Consider the following 20,044-nt stretch of genomic DNA (forward strand, 5'->3'; position numbering starts at 1 on the left):
CCCTGGGCCTGGAGATTATTTGCCTTTGTGGCCATAAAACAGCTTCAAAGCCTTAAGTTCTGGAACTGGGGATTTCACAGAATTGACCTCCCTGACCTCACTTCCTTACTGCTCTCCCCTCTCCACTCTACTCCAGCCACATACTCAAACTCTTCTGCCTCTGGGCCTTTGCACATGCTGTTTCCGTTACCTAGAACACTTTGCTCCCAAATATATGCTTGTTTCTCACTTTATTCAGGTCTCTGCTCAAATGTCACCTCCCCAGAGAAGCTTCCCTGACCATCAGGTCTAAAATATCACCCTCATTACTTTTTATCCCCTTATCCTGCTTTATTTTTCTCCTTAATATTTAGTGAGGACACTGTATTATTTACTTTCTTGTTTATTAACTTTCTCTCCCTCTAGAAAATAAACCTATGAGAATACAAACTTTATTTTGTTCAGTGTTGTAACTCCAGTTCCCAGAACAGTTTCTGGCACATAGTAGATGCTTAGTAAACATTTGATAAGTAAATCTATACCAGAATTTATGAGAAAGCAAACTCACTCTTCAATCTGGGGTCTGTTTGGCTCGTTTCTTTATTCACTCATTCTTCCATTTATTCATTCAACAGTATTTATTTAGAATCTGTTACGTGCTAGTCCACTGTCCCCAGCCACATGGAGATTAGCCCTGGAGACAGGCAGTAGGCAGGTAAACAAATAGGTAAAGTGACTCTGGGTCATAATGTGGGCTAAGAAGAAAATGAAACTGGCCAATGTGAGAAACCTATGGCTATGTTAGCTATAAAGGCTATGTTAGCCAGGGTGGTCAGGGAGGACTTCTCTGAGGAGGCGGCCCTGGGCTGAGACCAGTAGGAGTCAGCCATGTGCTCAAGGTGGTGTGGGAGGAAAGGAGATGGCAGGGGTGGTACAGTCATTAGAAATTTATCAAGGACTCATCTGGAATACACAAGGAATACCCAGAAGCCAGAAGAGACAAAAACAAAACACTTACCTGAGGCTGCATAACAAATCACCCCAAAGTTCAGGGCCTTAAAACAGAACACATTTCTGCACTTGGCCAGAGTTCTGCAGGCCTGGTTTTGTCTCTGCTGTACATGGTGTGGCTGGGGCCACTCAGCTGGGGGTTTAGCTGGCGCTGGAAAGTCCATGATGGCTGTGGACCCTCCAGGGTCACGTGGCTTCTCCAGGAGTCCAGCCGGGACCTCTGTACATGGCAGTGGGCTTCTCAGAAGGCAAAAGCAGAAGCTACAAGTCCCCTTAAGGCGTGGGCTTGGGAGTCCAAGAACGAACGTCAATTCTGCCACATTGTATTGGTCACATCAGGTCACAGGGTTAGCCTGGTTCAAGGGGAGGGAAATAACTCCGCTCCTTAATGGGTGGAGTGCCATCCACATCAGGGCAGAAGATGGCTAGCCACCAACTTTGGAAGCCTTCCACCATAACACCCAAGAGAAAATTGGGTGAAAGTTACGAATATGCCGTTCTGAAAAAGGATATGTGAGTGGCCAGCAGGTTTATAAAGAGATGCTCAGACCACTTGTAATCAGGTAGGGGCAAGTTTAACCAAGGTTCAACAACACGCCAATCAGACTGACAAAAACTAGAAAAGTGGACAGTGAGTGATGGTGAAATGCGAGGACACAGAAACCCTTGTTTTCTGTTGGCGAGACAACTATTACCGTCAGCCTGGCAAGCAACTTGGTAGTAATCGGGGATTCATTGTCTGCGTTCCCTATGGCCCATCCTGTTCTTGGGCTTATATCCCAGCAAAATTATCCCATGGGTCCCTAAGGAGACAATGTAGGAGGATATTCATGCCACAGTTGTCTGAGGTACCAAGGAGCTGGAGGCCACCAAGGTGACCATCACTGGGGAAGAGGGGCATTTAAATAAAACATGGAGGAAGCACACAGTGGAAACATGGCCACAAGCAGACGCGATGAAATGTGGAGTGATAGCATGGACACGGACAGACTCCAGCACAAACGTCAAAGAGAAGTGCAGGATCATGTGGGCAGAGGAATGGAAGCTGTGAGGGTAAATGGGGGAAAAAGGTGAGTAAAACTCGTTGAGCGAGGAGTTCACCGCATTGGACAGCTGGCTCCACCCATAACATCTGTATGACCTTAAGCAGGCCCTTTACTGTTTGGACTTTGGTTTCCCCATCTGAGAGATGAGGGTCTAGTTACAAGGTGTGGGCAGGTGGTCACTTATGGAAACCACAAGAGAAAGCATAGACCCTGGTGGTGAGAGGAAGGGCTAGTCATGGAGAAGCACCTCTCAGCCCGGGGTCTGCGGGACAGCTGCTGACCTGGAGCTGGCAACTTCAGTCCAGGGACACATCCAGCCCTTGATGACTTCACAGGGAAGTAGCTGCCCTGGGTCTTACTCCCCTCTCTCTCTCTCAGCTCTCCTGCTGGGGCTCCCCAATGGGCAAACACAGCTGTATTGATGAGGGTTCTCCAGAGAAACAGAACCAACAAGATGTGTACGTATGGAAAGAGTTGCAGTTCGAGCCCAAAGGCAGCCTGCTAGCAGAATTCCTTCTTGCTCAGGCGAAGTTGGCCTTTTGTTCTTTTCAGGCCTTCAACTGATTAAACGAGGCCCACCATGTTATGGAGAGCAATCTGCTTTATTAAAACTCCATTGATTTAAATGTAAATCTCATGTGGAAACACCCTCACAGAAAGATCCAGAATAATGTTTGATCAAATATCTGGATACCGTGGCCCAACCAAGTTGACACATAAAATTAACCGTCATACCAACAGAAGCCAGAATGTAAGGGAGTCCTTTGATGCAGCCAATCCAGGTCCTCCTTTATAATTTTTTTGTATTAATTACATGTTAAAAGGATAATATTTTGGATGCATTAGGTTGAATAAAATATTTTATTAAAATTATTTTCACTTTTTTAATGTGACCACTAGAAATTTAAAAATTTTCTATGTGACTCACATCATTTCTCTAAGAGAGCACTGCCTATCCAATAAGACTCTAGCCACCTCTCCACATTCTGAAGCCAACTGGACGGTGGCAACATTCTACCCCCACAAGCTGTAAACTTCAATGACTCTAATATTCTATGGACCTCTGATTGTGATTCTAGAAGTGAAGACTTACCACTTCCTCTTCATGTTCTGTCTTATGGCTCTGAATCCTCCACCCAGAATTCCCCTCAGCAAAGCTCATTCTATTTTTGATGATTCAGACACTCCTTCCGGATGTTGTGGGCTTAGGCTCAGGCCAGCCTTATATAGGCAGAAGTGACTGCCTGTATGTGCTGAGAAAAGCCAAAAATATCTTCTGCCCTTTCCCTCCCTATGCTCACATCCTCCCAGATCTTATGCATCCACTAGAGGCCCTGGGGAAATGACCAACATGTTCCTTAACCAATCAGCTCCCTCGTGCCAGTGCAGCAACTAAGCAAATGCCAGTGTTTTCCAGGACTTTTCCCTCCGACCAGCACAATGCCCTGAAGTTTCCTGTTTGATGGGACCCAGGCCATGGGATCTGGTCCAGTGGGCATCATAGAGGCCTGTACGATCTGGTCTGAGAAGCCTGGGGCTCACTCAGGCCAAACTAGCAGTCCAGGTTGGAAAGAGCTGGCCTGGAGCATTTATATATTGTTTACTAGGCACTGAACATACATTATCACGTTGAATTCTCAACCCTAAGAAGCACGTACTAGTATTCTCCTCATTATAGCAGAGTACATCCAAGTTCAGAGAGGGACAGTGTCTTTCCCAAGGTCACACAGCACAGTAAGTGGCATGGCTGGCCTTTGAGTGAAGTCTGCCACCTCCACCCCAGGGACCCTGCAGCTCAGAGGAACAGCTAGACTGCTCCCTGCATCAGTCCTACTGAGGCCTCTGTCAGAACTTGTAAACTGGTGGCCTTCATGCTGGCTCTGGCCCACAGTCCTACCAAGATTGGCCTGCACAAGGGTCTTTCACTTTTTAAAAATACTGGCTTTTGAAACTTGGAGGCTTCTACATAAAATTGGGAATGACTGGCATCTTTGGAAAAACTGGCCACCCTGGTAATGTTGGGCCTCACTTTTGAGGGGCTTCAGCCCTTGGCTGGAGCGGAGTAGAAGCTACCCTTTTCGAAGGGCCTCCGCATGGCAGTTCACTGCTGTTTCCACCTGGCCCTCTGCTCCTTACCTTAGGTGGCCCCTGCAGGGGCCTGCACTTCCTGCTCTTGGTCTACTCTGCGTGCCCAGTTCTTTGCAGACTTGACAGTGGGCTGGCTTCCTAGAGGGGCTTGTGATCCAGGAAGGGTGTTAAGCCCTCTGAGGACTACAGGTGTCTCATCCAATTGTGTGACTATGAGAACGCCACTTCCCTTATCTGGGCCATGGAACACACTCCTTCAGGCCTGAGCAAGTGACCCAGGCAATGTCCTTAGAAAGGAAATGACAGGGAGTCTGGAATACTGCCTGACTGTGCCCCCCGCCCCAGTCCATCCTGTAGGATGGGGGACTGGGGGCTCAGGAGAGGCCTCCTGGCGGAGGTGGTCCTGCTGGCAGTGATGGGGCACAAAGACACTGGAGTGTAGCGGGGAGCAGGGCCTGCTTTCCAGGAAGGGATTGGCTTTCAGAACAGCCCAGAAGTGTACCTGCAGGGCAGCGACTACGGCAGAGCCCACAGACAGAGTTCACACTCACTGAGTGCCTGCTCTTGGCAGCGCCAGATGCATCCCAAGGTCAACACGAATCTTGTGAATTCTTCCCTCCCCACCAGTAGGGCCCAGTGGCTGACCAGTAAACTCTGGAGCAAGGATGCTGACTCTAAATCGTGGCTCTACCTGTTACTAACTGAGCGGCTGGGTTAAGGGACTTAAGTCTCTGGATCTCAGTTTTCTGAACTAAAGAATGGAAATACCAGTCCCTGCCACAAAGGGTTGTTGGGAAAAAAAGATTCAGTGAACGCCAAGAGAAGCTATGTAGCAGCGTGCCTGATACTTAACAAGTGCTCGATAAATGTTAACTGTTCTTATCCTTGCGCTCTTTTAAGAGGAGAAAACTGAGACAGAGAGGCAAGATCACCTGCCCAAGGTCACACAGCTAGGGAGGGACGGAACTGTGATTGGAAGCCAGGTCCATGTTGGGATAAAGACAGGAAGGGAGCTGAGAGGGAGACCAGAGTCCCTGACGATTGGAAAGAGTCATGGCAGAGGTCCAATTGTCTCCTGTGGGTTTCCACCCCCTAAGAGTTAGAGATCAGGCTCTTCTGGAGGCACATAACTATGCAGGGGGAAGGAACATGAAGCCGAGCTGAGTTCTAGCCCCAGCACTACTGCTAATGAGCTGTATGGCTTCTCTGAGCCTCAGTTTCCTCCTCTGTAAAATGGGACTAATTCTACCTTCCTGCTATCAGGATTAGAGACTTTGCTTGGAAAAGGCCTTTTCTCTCCTCCCATACCTTCCACTGGCTCCTGCCTGCAGGAAGAGGATGAGTCAGCTTGCCCACCCCCCTGGGAGGTGGGCCCAGGCAGGGCGGGACAAGGCCACCAGAGGCACTTAAATCAGGGCAGAAAAGCAGAAGTGACAGTTCTGGTCACTTCTGGAGGACGGAATTCCCCCCACTTCCTCTCCACTTACCTTCACTGCCTGAGCCCGCCTGCCCAGATCCACTGCTCTTCAGGGAGCATGAGGGCCCCCCGGGAGATAGCTGAGCATCTCGTCAGGACCGGGTAGGTCTGGGGACTTGGATACTGGGGGCCGCAGGCAAGAAAACAGTCAGTGGTCAGGCCTGATGGGTATGAGCTAGGTCTCAGTCTCTGCCATTCCCTGGCTGTGTGATCTTGGGTAAATCCTCACCTCTTTGAACCTCAGTTTCCCCATCTGTGAAATGGGAGTAATAACAATGTCTATGAGACTGTTGTGAGAATTGAATGAGAAAACGCATGTTTAGGGCTTGCCATCGTGCTCGGCTCAGAGTAAGCACCCAACGAGTGGCAGCAGGTTCCTTAGCATTTACAACATTCAGCACAGACCTTGGCACCCAATATGACTTAGAATTGGTTTTCCATTCCAATATCATTCAAATTATTAGCTATCATTTTAACAGCTACCATGTTTCAAATATGAATTATACAGTAGAAGGGAGTTTAGTCCCAAATTAAAATGTCAGCGGGACTGGGAAGACCATAATTCATCACCTCTAACCTCAAGTGGGTCCTCAATGCCGCCCAGCATGTTTCTAGCTTCCCGAGTTCATTTACTCTCCCACTTTCCTGGCCACCTATGTTATACCTTCTTCTTCGCCTTCAAATTTCTATCATCTCCTCTAGCATCCTCACCATCGGTGCTGATCTGCCTTCCTGCTACCCTGAACAAACAGAAGCAAACGTGCTATAGTCCACAAATATTTATGGAGCACCCACTATACATCAGACACTATTCTAGGTCCTTGGTATTTATCAGTGATCAAAAGAGACCAAGTCCCTGCCCTGGTGGAATTGAGGCTCTAGTGACAGGTAATAGCTGACATGGTACTTCCTATGTGCCATGACCCTATGAGGTATTACTTTTATGCACCATTTTACAGATGAGAAAATTGAGGCACGAAGAGGTTAAGAAACTTGGCCAAGGTCACGCAGATGGTGAGTGATGAAGCAGGGATTTGAACCCATGCAGTCTGGAGGTCACGCCCTTAACTATTGCTCTTTCTGTGTATACTGGTTGATACCGATACATTAGTACGCACACCTTACCTGTCCATTCATCAACACCTGTAACCACTTCCTGTGCCTTCCCACCTGCTACTAAGGATGAACAGCCCCTGCTCCTTTCTAAGACCAGCCCCAGCTTCCATGCTCTCAATCTCACCCATGCCACTCACTGAAGAATGTCACACCAGCAAGCCTCCCCTTCATCAATGTCTCCCCTCTTGATTGGATCCCCCATCTGCAACATGCTCAAGTTCCTCCATCCTAAAGGAACTTGGTTCCATTTCCCATGTCAACTACTACACCATTTCTCTGCACCTTTACTGCAAAAATGACCTGAAACCGTTGTCTGCACTCGTGCCTCAATTTCTTCTCCATCCATCCTCCCTTGGGTCCACTCTAGTGAACAAGCCACCCAGCTGCCCTGGTCCAGGTCACCAGTGACTTCCACGTGGCTAAATCCAATGGTCATTGCTCAGCTCTCATCTTTCTTGACCCATTAGCAGCACTTGACACGTTTGCTCACTCCCTTCTTGAAACATTTCATTGACTTGGCTTCCCAAGCTCCACAGTGCCTGGCTTCTTGGTCTCCTGGGCTGGTTCCTCCTCATCTCCCAACCCATGAACCCTGGAGTGCCACTAAGCTCTGTCCTCGGAGCTCTCTCCTTCCCGTCAGCACACTGTCTTAAGGAATCTCATCTACCCCATGACTTTAAATACCGTCTATCAATCCACAACTCCCAGCTTTATATCTCCAGCCTGCTCTCTCCTCTGAGTTCCAGATTGTTTCCAGTCACACGTTCAGCAGCTCGCAGCTCAACTTTCTGATTGAATTCTTCCCCTCCTCCCTCCACCCAAACCTGTTTCAACCACAGATTTCCCATCTCAGGAAACAACACCTCAGTGCTTTCAGCTGCTCAGACACAAAACCCCATTGTCATCCTGAACCCCCCTCTTTCTCTCACACTCACAACCAATCAGTCTGCCAATCGTGTTGGCTCTTCCAGCAAAATGTATCCAGAGCCCAACCTCTTCTTACTATTCCTCTGCTATCACTCTTCCATGGAAGCTCTATGAGGCCAGGAATTCTCCTCTGTTTTATCCATTCCTGTTTCTCCAATGGCTAGCACAGAGTAGTAGCTTAATAAATATTTGTTGAATGAATAAATAAGAGTACAATAAAGGAGAAAAGTTCCTCAGAGATCAACTGGTCCAATCTTCCCGTCCTCTAAATTATAGAGGAGATACTGAGATCCATAAAGAAGGAGTGTCCAGGGTCACACTGAGCTGACCAAGACTATGAATTCAAGTGAAAAAGCATCTCTCCCCATTTCTCTCTCTCTCGTCCTCTCTGTTTCATTTGTGCTTCTCTCTCCATGACTCTTTCATTCCCTTGCACCAGTTGCCCTCACAAGACACAAGCAGCCCAGGTATTCATCCTCTCATCCTCAGGAACTGCGTGGAAACTAGTTCTTCCCTGACAGCTCAGTGAGAATAATCCTGGGGAAGGCTCTGATTGGCTCAGCTTAGGTCATGTGGGTTTGGGGTGGGTTACTCTGATTGGCCCACCTGGGAGGAGTGCCCGCCACTGTGGCTAAAGGGGTGGAGCCTGTTGGCAGTTGACGAGTTTGTAGGGCAGGGGCATTGGGCAGACACACAATGCCCCAACCCTCCTGATAGAGTCTCCCCCTATCTCCTTGTGTGCAGGTGGAGATTCTGGTACCTGGGGCTCCACAAGGCCCTTGCCCTGCTGCAGGCCGCCTGGGTTGCCTTCTCCCAGCCTGTCCCAGCCAGCTGTGGCCAGCTGCTGACCCAGCTCCTCCTGTGCGGTTCCCTGACCATTGCTGCCGCGGGTCTGACCTACTATGGGCTGGTGTCCCTGCTGCTGTATCCTCTAGGGCCCTCGGCCATGGTGGCCACTGTCTGTGGCCTCCTGGCCTTCCTGGGCCTGGGACTGGTGCCCCCCGCCCGCTGTCTGTTTGCACTCAGCGTGCCCACCCTGGGCACGGAGCAGGGCCGCCGCCTGCTCCTATCCTGGAGTACCGCCACCCTGGCCATTGTCGTGGTGCCCAACATCTTGGCCAACATGCACGCAGCTGGGCAGGTGCTGAGGTGTGTCACGGAGGGCTCCCTGGAGAGTCTGCTCAACACCACTCACCAGCTGCACAGAGCCTCCCAGGCTCTGGGTCCTGACGGCCAAGCAGGCAGCCAGGGCCTGACGCTCCAGGCCCAGGGCGATGGCTCCGCCTTCCGGCTCCACGTGTTCAGGGTCACTCAGCAGATCCTGGAGGACTTCTCCGGCCTGGAGTCCTTGGCCCAGGCGGTGGCACTGGGGACCCAGCGGGCAGTCACAGGGCTCTTTATGCTGGGCCTCCTGGTGGATTCAGCCTGGTACCTCCATCGATACCTGACTGACCTGCAGTTTGATAACATCTACGCTACCTGGCAGCTGGCTCAGCAGCTGGCAGAGGTCGGGGCCACGCACCTGGTGGCCTCCCCGCCAGCCTGGCTGCTGTGGGCGGCCCAGCCAAGGCTGTCCCAGGGGGAGCTGCTGAGTTGTCTCCTAAGGCTGGGGCTGCTTACCCCGCTCCTGGTGGCCGCAGCTGTGACAGTGGCCATGGACCACGTGGCCTTCCTCCTGGCGCAGGCAGCCGTGGGCTGGGTTCAGCAGCTGCCCGCTGTGCCCGTCACGCTCACCATCAAATATGATGTAAGCGCCGTGACAGGAAGGTGGGCATAGAGTCATTTCCTTGAGGGAGAGGGTAGGGCTTGTTAAACCCTTGACTCAAAATTGAATTTTACTTGCCTTCGAGTCGTGGCGCTTGGATACGCTGTGGGATCCAGGGGCTTTGGCAGACGAACCATGTAATTCTCACGACAGCCTGAGGCAGTGGGTTCTGTTTTCACCCCTTATCGCAGGTGAGGATACTGATACCCAGAGATATTAAAATAATTTGCCCCCCAAGGCCACTCTTCACACGTCGCAGCATATCCCAGCCTCATTTTTCTCACTTGTACAAACTGGATCAATCCTCCTCACCCTACAAGGTTACTGTGAGTCTTAACATGTGGTAGTCTCTAGAAGTACCTAGGCGGCTCCATACCACATGGGAGATGTTTAATAAATAGTGACTATTATTAATAGCTCACATCTGTAGATAACAGACTGGAGGAAGCCTTAGGAACAGCCCACGGGCCAATCCTGCCAGCTTCCTGTTTTTTTTTTCTGCAGTACGCAGGCCTCTCACCGTTGTGGCCTCTCCCATTGCGGAGCACAGGCTCCGGACGCGCAGACTCAGCGGCCATGGCTCACGGGCCCAGCCGCTCCGCGGCACGTGGGATCTTCCCGGACCTGGGCACGAACCCACGTCCCCTGCATCGGCAGGCGGACTCTCAACCTCTGCGCCATCAGGGAAGCCCAGGTTCCCGTCTTTTAATTGAAGCTCCTCACGGACTCATCCTCATAAACTTGTGCTTACTTGATGGACTAGAACATCTGAAGTTTCACTAAGGGCTCAGAAAAGAGTAAATGCCCTTAAGCATGAATTGGCTTTCTCTAAAGTGTTCCCTGCAAAGTGTAATAACAATATAGATAGCATTTGTATGGTGCTTTTCATTCCGCCAAAAGCCTGTTTCAGGTCCCTGATCTCAGCTGACCCTCGTCAAAACGGCAGATTTTGCGCCCATTTTGTAGATGAGGACAGGGAAAGCTGGACCGTCCAGACCCACGAGCATCCAGAGGTGGTGGAGGGCAGGGAACGGCTGGGGTGTCTGCCTGCTGACTTGGCCTTTTTCTCTTTTGAAGGCTGCATACGCCATCCTGGGCTTCATCCCTTTCCTCTTCAACCAGCCGCCTCTGGAGAGCCCCTTCCTCTCTGCCCACAACTCCTTCCAGTGGGAGCTGCGCTTCATCGCCCCTGGCTGCCCGCTGCTGCCCCCCCGGCACCCGCACACAGCCGCCCACCTGGCTGCAGGCGCCCTGCAGCTCGTCGCTTGCTCCACGGTCCTCCTGGAGACCTACGCCCGTCGCCTGAGGCACAGCATCGCTGCCTCCTTCTTCAAGACCCAGGAGGCAAGGAGGGTCCGCCACCTTCATGCCCGGCTCCAGCGAAGATATGACAGGCACCGAGGCCAGCAGCTGGCCCCGGGCACTCCATACTGCTCCTGAAACCCGGGCCGGGCAGCAAGCACCTAGAACGGCTAGACAGACCTGCTGGATACCTGGAAGTACGGAGAGCAATGGCGCCGAGAGGAAAGCACTCTGGAGTTGCCCAGACCTGAGTGGTAACCTTGGCCCTTCTGCTGCCTCCCCTGTGTGACCTTGGGTAGGTCGCTTCACCTCTCTGAGCCTTGGTTTCTATATCTGCATAAGGACTGCGTAACAACAATCAGTGTGACCTACTTTGCACATGGGAATGTGTTAAGGGCGCAATGAGATACTGGGCAGGAAAGGCCTGGATAAACAGAAAAGGATGATGCAAAGTGAAGACAGGGTTCCTCCAGCCGGTGCCAGGTGTCTGTCCAGGCTTCCGTCTGCATAGGCTGCTGTACCTGGTAGATGGAGAGTTTGCACCCTGACGGTGTCTAAACGCCCCTGGAACTTATTTATATGTCTCTGAATCTTCTGAACTTATTTATGGTCATTAAAATTTTCTTGATTTTATAAATAAATGTATTTATTAAATTCTAAATTAGATTGTATTCCTTTGCTTCAAATTCCTTCAGGGTTTTCCCATCTAGGGTTGCCAGGTTTAGCAAATAAAAATACAGGACACCTGGTTCAACTTGAATTTCAGATAAACAATGAATACGGGTTTGGTATAAGTATGTCCCGAGGCTACTTATACCGAAACCCGCATTTGTTGTTTATCTGAAATTCAAATTGATGGGTAATCCGTATTTTATGGCAACTGCATCCCTATCAAAGTTACAATAAAATCGCAACTCCATACCCTGTGGGCTTGGTATTCCCTGTTTTTCCCTCCAGGTCGTTCTCTGCCTTTCTCTCACCTGCTCTCTTTCCCAGGAGTCTGACATTTGTGGTTCTATCACCCTGGTTCCCTTGACCTCTGACTCCTGGTTGGGCTCAGCCAATGGGAGGCACCGGCGGGTGATTTAAAGTGGGAAGAGAGAACGAGGTCAGGCTGTTTATCCCTGCGGCCTTCTGGGCATTTTTTTTGGCAAAGGCCACGTTCCACGCTCTGGGTGACCTTGCTCCCACTGCTACGGTACCCCCTGCGTTCCAGAGAGGCACAGCTTCCATCTACCAGGTACAGGTCTCTGGGGGTGTCGCTATCATTCCCTTAACCAAGTCCCCACCTCTATGCCTTCATTAAATTCTCTTTAGGGAATTCCCTGGCGGTCCAGTGCTTAAGACTCCGTGCTTCCACTGCAGGGGTCACAGGTTCAATCCCTGGTCAGGGAACTAAGATCCTGCATGCTGTGAGGCCAAAAGAAAAAGAAAAAAACCTCTCTGTAGTTATTCCTTTGAGAGCTCTTTCCTGGGTCACAAAACCTTGACTGAGCCAGCCTCTTCCTCCCTCCCTATGCCCTGGCCGCATGGACTTAAGCTCCTCAGAGGCTGGTTTGCACCTCAGGGCAATGCCCTTGCTATTCCCATATCCTGGAATGCTCTTCCTTCAAGTCTCGGCATGGCCGGCTTCTTTGCATCATTTGGGTATTAGCTCAAATGTCACCTCCTCAGAGAAGCCTTCCCTGACTATTCTACCTAAAACTGTCCCATCCCACCTAGTTCTACTCTATCACAGAAGTCAGCAAACTCCAATCTGTGGGCCAAATCGGGCCTGTTTCCATGAATAGAGTTTTATTGGACCATTGCCACACCCATTAGTTTAAGTATTGTCTCTGACTTCTTTTGCTCTGATGGGAAATTTGAGTAGTTGAGACGTGGCCTAGAAAATCTGAAATATTTACTATCTGGCTCTTTAAATAAAACGTTTGCTGACCGCTGATCTATCATATTAAGTTGTTTTACCATCTTTATACGTACCCTTATCAATATCCTTCATTCCCTATGCATTCGTATGTTTAGCTGCCTCTTTTTTTTTGTTTACTTGCTGGTGTGTTTCATGTCATCCCCACAAACATGTAAATCCCATGCTATCTGTCTGGTCCTCCACAGTTTTCCTAGCATCTAAAGCAGAACCAGAGCAAGGGCTCAGGAACAATTAGTTGAATGGCCAGATATCTGGAGGTAGAATTGCGCTCTCTCTGGTCTCGGCTCCTTCCTGAAGATTCTGGGCTTGCAGAAGGGAATAGTCAGGCACTGGAAGCAGCCTGCATCAGGCCAAGTTTGTGGCCAAAGGGAAAGATACAAAGCACTAAGAAATACATCCCCTAGGGAGGGTGGGAGGGAGATGCAAGAGGGAGGGGATATGGAGATATGTGTATACGTATGGCTGATTCACTTTGTTATACAGCAGAAGCTAACGCACCATTGTAGAGCAATCATACCCAGTAAAGATGTTGAAAAAAAAAAAAAAAGGAAAGAAAAGAAATACATCCCCAGACAAGAGTTTCAACTTAAACAGCCAGTACGTTTGAGAGAACCACATCAGGCCCCAGGAAGTGCATCAGCTTTGCCTCCTAAGGCCAGCTCCCTTGTACCATGCATGTGGTAGACAGAATAATGCCCCCCAAAGCTGTCCATACCCTGATCCCCAGAACCTGTGAATATGCCACCTGACATGACCAAAGGGGTTTTGTGGATGTGATTAAGTCAAGGGTCTTGAGATGGGGAGATTATCCTGGATTTTCTGGGGCATATGGGGAGGCAATATAATCACAATGGTCTTTATAAGAGGGAGGAAGGAAGGTCAGAGTCAAAAGGCGGGAATGTGATGACCAGAACAGAGGTTGGAGTGACGTCATTGTGAGGAAGGGGCCCTGAACCAAGGAATGTGGGCAGCCTGTCCTGAGCTGGCAATGTAGCAGAAAGAGGGTCTGTGGATTCCCCGGGGCCAAACTCGCCTCCCTCCTCTGCTCCCCTCCAAATTCTGGCTAGAGTGGATCTGGGGGACCATGAATCCTTATTGTAATTATGAGGCCATAATTATTGTAAAACCCTGAGTTGGTTTTTTTGTTGTTGCTTTTAACAATAAGGATTTAAAAAACAAAATAGGAGTTTACAATCTTTTCATCATCGCCCCTATACTTCTCAAAAAGTAAGCTTTCTTGCTCACTGGGTCAGCTTCTAGGGCTTTCTTCGTGTGCAATCTGAGTAAGGGGTAGATAAGGAAGCAAAAAGAAATATGAAACTCTAAGTTGGTCTAATTTAGAAAGAACTAATGTGGGCTGAATTGGGTATCCTATCAGTCAGGGTTTCATTACAGATAAAAGAAATTTCTTTAGATATTTTAAGCCAGGAGATATGTAATACAGGGAATGAGTCCCTACAAACGTTTGGAAGGGCTGGAGGAGGGGACCTCCAGGAATGAGAGCCCAGAACTGCCTTAACGGGGGAGCTCAACTCTGGGATAATCAGGAAGGTGAGAAACCGGAAGCACCATTCAGATAACTGGCTCTCAGGATGCACTGTCTTAGCTGTGTCCATGGATGAGAAAGATGCCTCTATGACACCATCCAACTCAAACCTGGAATTCAGCACCAGGGGCCTTGGACAGCTCCCCAACCTTATGTTAAGAGAAGGTTTCTTCCTGGCCTTAAATTAATCTTCTAGGTCAGACTTGCACTGCAAACCCAGTCTTATTTTTCCAGCTAATGCTGCCATACTCTAACTCCAATAACTAGAGTAAAATTAATCTCTTTTGTGTCTTATTTTCTTATTGGACCCCATCCCAAATTTTATTTATTCCTCCTCTGCATCAAAGTTAACTATGTTATTGCATAATGGTTATAAGCTTGGGCTCTAGCATCAGAGCACCTGTGTTTAAATCACAGCTTTGCCACTTCCTGGTGGTGTGACACTGGGAAATTTTTCTTCTTTGACTGTTCTGAGCCTTTATTTAATAAGTTCATTTAACAAATATTTATTGAGTTCCTCTCATATACAAGGTACTTGTCTGGGTATTGGGTATGTAGATGTGATTCTTATGTAGCCTGCTTCTGTTGGGATAAGAAAGATAACAAATAAATATTCAAAGAAATCTATAAAATAATTTCAGAGTGGTAAGTGCTATGAAGAAAAGTAAAGGAGTTGTGGTTCACAGTAATTCAAGGGAAGTGACTTTAGGCTGGTTGAGGAAGGCATCTCTGAGGAGACAGATCCCAGTGGAGACCAGAAAGGATGATATGAAACCAGCCATGTGATGACCCAGTAGAAGAGGTTTCCACGTAAAGGGAACAGCAGGTACAAAGGTTCCAAGGCAGGAAGGAGGTTGCCACATGTATTCGCTTTCCAGGACTGCTGTAACAAATTCCCACACACTGAGTGGCCTGAAACAAAAGTTTATTGTCTTCATTTTGGGAGGCTATGCGTCTGAAATCAAGGTGTCAGCAGAGCCCACTCCCTCTGAAGGCTCATGGGAAGAATCTCTCCTTGCCTCTTCTTAGCTTCTTCCTTGGCTTGTAGTTGCGTCACTTCAATCTCTGTCTCCGTCTTTTAATGCCCTTCTTCCCTGTGAATATCTCCTCTGTGTCTCCGTGTCTGAATCTCCCTCTCCTTTTTTCTTATAAAAATATCATCCATTGGATTTAGGGCCACCTTAATCCGGTATGACCTCATCTTAATTACATCTGCAAAGACCCTATTTCCAAATAAGGTGACATTCTGAGGTTCTGGTGGACGTGAATTTGGGGAGGATACTATTCAACCTAGTATACCACGTAAGCCAAACAGAAAGATGGAAGCTATGGTTGAAGCGTCATGAGTGAGAGGGAGAGGTAGAAAAGGGCCACATCACAGAGGGAATTCTAGGGCTTGTATAAAGTGTTTGCATTTGTTTTAAGTGAAAAAGGATGCTGTTGAAGGGTAGAAGCAGGGGAATGGTTTCTATTTTTTAAGGGATCCCTTGATGCTGTCTGTAGAGAGAGGAGCAAGAATGTAGCTGAGAGACCCGCTAGGAAACAATTACAGTTGCCCAAACAAAAGATTATGGATAAATGAAAGTGTTGGTAGAGAACATGGTGGTGAAATTTGGATTAATTTGAGGTACATTTTGGAGGTAGAATTGAAGAACTTGCCAAAGTATTGGATGTCAGTGGTGAGGGACAGAGAAAGATAATAACTCCCAAATATTTGGTTTTAGCAACTGGGTGGATGTTTTAGCAACTGGTGGCTTTGCTAAGATGAGGAAGACTAGAAATGGATGAGGTAGGTTATGGGAAATCAAGAATTCCACTTTAGACATCTTTAGTTCATTGCCAAGTACTACGCCTTGCTGCTGGCAACTGAACAGCTCAGTTAGGCAGAAGAGAGAGAGCTGGCAGGCTTAGAGAAGTCCAGGAGCCACTTGCAATTAATATGGCTAAAAGGATTGCTCTGGACCACACTCAGGGAGGACTGCCACACCTGGAGCAGGGAAGAGGCAACCTGGACTTAACTGGCCTTTGCTACCTTAGAAAGAGCTGAGCAAGGGACAGCTGGGATTGGAGTGGGGGCAGGGAGCATAAAGTTGGGAGTGTTGGGGTTCTGCTTCTGTTTGGTCCCTACTGTCTGCATGACGTTGGAAATTATTCCTCTCTGGACCTAATTTCCTCATCTATAAAATGGGAATAATAATACCTGCCTAGATAGGGCTGTGAGATATAGACATAATGAATGTAAGGCACCTGCCATGGTGTTTGGCTCCAAGTAGGATGCTTTGCTATTGTTACTGATGAAGATCACAGACAACATTGCTGAGAGGTAGTATAGCATGCATGGTGGGTAAGAGCATGGACTCCACAGTCAAGCTACTGGGCTCAAATTCTAGTACTCCGCCCCCTTACTAACCTATGTAACCTTGAGCATGTTATTTAACTGCTCTGGGACTCAGTTTCTTTGTCTGTAAAATGGGCATCTAATAATACTTTCTCTATAGGATGTTGTGAGTATAGAATTAAATAATACTTGTAAAGCACACAGAGTATCACCAGGCAATACTAGGTGTTTCACATACATTAGTCATGATTTGTTACAAAGACTGACAATGGGGGGCAATAGGACCTTGGCTGGTGCCCCCCAAATACTCCCCTGCCAAGTGCCCTCTCATTAATTTTTTTGTCCATTTATCAGATCTGTAGGCAGAGCAAACTGCTCAGACACACAGAGAAGTGTGTATAACTGTAATTACCAACATATTCACCCCTTACTACAGCCAAGCACAGCTAAGCATTACGTGGATTTTCCCCACATCAATCATGTGAGCCTCCCAAGGACACTCTGAGGTGGGTTCTATCATGATTATTCCATTCCACAGATGAAGAAATAATTTTTAGAGAGCGTAATTGATGGCTCGTCAGCAGTGAATATTCCTCAGCACCTGCTATGTGCAGGCAGGAAGCTAGGCTCCCTGGAAAGCAGCCTTTACGCCTTTTATGAGGCTTAGTGTGGTCCCACCTTCAGGAAGCTTCCTCTAGTGAAGAAACAAGTTTTTTCCTTCTTTCGACTACCATTAAGCACCTTTTCTGTAGCAGGAACAGAGCTAAAGATTCCTAACAGGTTTGTGCCCTGTGAGTGGCACAGTCTTAGAGATGGGAGAAACCCTTGTGGGAAGGTGGGGCACACCCTCCAAGAATTTACAGGTTTTCTTCAGGAGGAAAAAAAAAAAAAAAAAACAACTGGGAAAAGTAAGCAGGAGAAAGTGAAAAGGTGACAAGGAGGACACAGGACCAACCCAAGTCCAGATGGGCAAGTACTTTTCCTTCCCCGCAGCTCTGGGCCTTGGTTCCCCATTTGTCAACAGTAGGGCTGAAGTCTCTGCCAGGGAAAACACGACAGGAGCCCAGGATTGTGTTGGGAAGCCAGCGAGTCGCGGACTCCTCCGCCCTTGCCCAGTGGAGCCGCTCCTGTAGAGAAGGAAGGGAGGGAACGAAAGCCCAGGGCAAAGGCGCGCAGGCAGGGCGCCAGATCCCACTGCCCCTTTTAGGCATCCGTTCCCCAGCGCACCCTGCATCCTCTACCTGACCCCTTGTGCAAGCAGAATCAGACAAGTGGCATCGATGGAGAGGACAAGCCAACTCCAGCAGAGGAGCCTGCCTGGGGTGGTCGTGAAAAGCAGAGAGAAGAAAAACGCTAGGGAGGCGAAGATCGGTCAGTACGCACCACGCTTCATTGACTCGATACCCGGATTTAGAGTCCTGAGCTTCGAGAACCTGGGGAGGGGAGGTAAGAGCTGAGAGAGCTCCAGCAGTCGGTCCTGTAGGGGGCGGCAGTCGGGTGCCCGGTCCACCACTAGAGCGCGACCCTACAATCCAGAACGAGCCCCTGCAGTAAACCCCACCCCGGGAATGATCGCGCCAACGCCGGCTACAAGTCGTCTTGGAAACTGAGCAGCACGAGCCTAATTCCTGATTCCTCGGAGTCCCCAGCGTACGTAGTGAAATCGAGACCCTGCAGGGAGCTGAAGAAACCAGTTCAGCTGGCGCATGGAGAAACCCACCGAGCACGCGAGCGCGCGAGGCCTGGGCCCCATGCCCCACCCTCCATTGGCTGTACGGGCGGTGACCTTGACCCTGGTGCCCCTCGTGTGCGCCGTGCGTGTGGCGGGCAACGCCACGGTGGTCCTGGTGGTGGTCCGGAGCCGCCACATGGTCACACCCACCAACTGTTACCTGGTGAGTCTGGCCACCGCGGACCTGCTGGTGCTCCTGGCTGCTGAAGTGCCCACCGTGGCCGAGGCGGCATCCGCGCGGGTTTGGGTCTTCGGCCACGCAGGCTGCCTGGGCATCACCTACGTGCAGTACGTGGGCATCAACGCGTCCAAGGTGGAGCGCTACCTCGCCATCTGCCGTCCTCTGAGCGCCCAGGCTCTGGCCACCGCGGCATGGACCAAGCGCAGTGCAGCGCTGGTGTGGCTGGGCACCGGCGCCTACGCGCTTTGGCTCTTCCTGGTGGACACGCGCGAGACCGCATAAACCGACGGCGTACAGGAGCAGTGCTGCTACCGCGTGTCACGCTCTCTACCCGCCCGTCTACTTCCTGGACTTGGCGCTCTTCTATGCGCTGCCCCTGGGCCTGGCCACCGTGTCCTATGCACTCATAGCACGCGTCCTCTTCGCGGGGCCGCTGCCTCCTGGTGACTGGGGACGATCGGGCTCTGTGCACCAGGGCGGCCCCGCTGGCCAAGGGCGCTTCTCCTTCCGTGGCAAGAGGGGTGACCTCAACTCCCAAAAGCAGGTAGGGATGTCCCTCCTCATTCGGACCCCTGTACTGAGCCAGCAGCAGATTGGTGGATGGAAGCTTGGGCCCTCCTAGAGTCAAGCTCAAGTTCAAGTCCAGGTGGTGCCACTTACTCGGCTTGTTTTTGGCGACATCACTTCTGAGTGTTTCTGAGCCTCCGTTGCCTCTCCTGTTGTATGAGGTAATGGCACAGAAATGGCATGATTCATTTAGAATCAATGTCACAAACTAAACGCTAAATTCATCTTGGTTTGTTATTAAACTTCCTCAGCGAGTCCCTACACCGTAGCTGGTATTCTCTTTCTTCTACTGATGGGGAAAGTGAGGCACAGAGAGGTGAAGTGACTTTCCCAAGACTATACTACGCCATCTGGCGCTAAAACTGCCCCAATGGACCGGGACAGTCTGAAAGCCCAAGAGGATGGGTTCTGGGGAGATTGAGAGAAATTCAGCATTTATTGAGCACTTACTGTGTGCCTGATTCTCTGATGGTTCCTGATAGTATCCCTATTTGGGAGGTTTCATACCTATTTTTATGGACAAGGATACAGGCTTAGAGGGGACAAGGGAGCGACAGAGGCGACACTGTAAGGGAACTGTGTGCAGGAACGCATGTGTCCAGGCTCCTCGTTTCCCCCACCCCCATTCCAGCAGTGCAGCCTCCCAAGGGTTTTCTAAGAATGCAGGGGGGAGGAGCGCTCTCTGGGCCCAACTGGCCTTTATCTTCAGCCTTCCACCCCCACCCACAGCTCACAGGGGAGGCGGGAGGACACCTTGTCCTGGCTGAGTCACTCCGGAGCCAGGCAAGGACCACATGTGCCATGTCCCTGCCTCTCCAGTGGGCACACTGTTGGGGGCTCTTCCAGCTGCCCTCAAAAGCCCCTTTGGTCCATCCTGCTTGCAGCCACTTTAGGTCAAAGCAACTATTAGAGGGAAGGGGGCAGGGCACAGGCTGAGCAGGTTTGAAATATTAAGTTTAGGTGCCAGACAAATGTACCTCCTGCCCTCCCACTGGCTTATCTACTACTGCTTACTGCTCTCAGGCTCAACCTGGAAGGACTG

General features: G+C 49.8%; 1 protein-coding gene across 1 annotated transcript; it reads left to right on the forward strand.

Annotated features, from left to right (window-relative positions):
* The first annotated feature begins 5,659 nt into the window (after nt 1-5,659).
* Nucleotides 5,660-11,143, forward strand: OCSTAMP (osteoclast stimulatory transmembrane protein). Its single transcript, XM_029219921.1, is given in 5 exon segments — nt 5,660-5,703; nt 8,389-9,391; nt 10,487-10,909; nt 10,911-10,988; nt 10,991-11,143. Coding segments are annotated over 5 exon segments (1,701 nt in total).
* Nucleotides 11,144-20,044: the final 8,901 nt, after the last annotated feature.

This window comes from Monodon monoceros, unplaced genomic scaffold (genome assembly GCF_005190385.1).
Source record: "Monodon monoceros isolate NGI ecotype Baffin Bay Population unplaced genomic scaffold, NGI_Narwhal_1 Super_Scaffold_13, whole genome shotgun sequence".
Taxonomy (NCBI): domain Eukaryota; kingdom Metazoa; phylum Chordata; class Mammalia; order Artiodactyla; family Monodontidae; genus Monodon; species Monodon monoceros.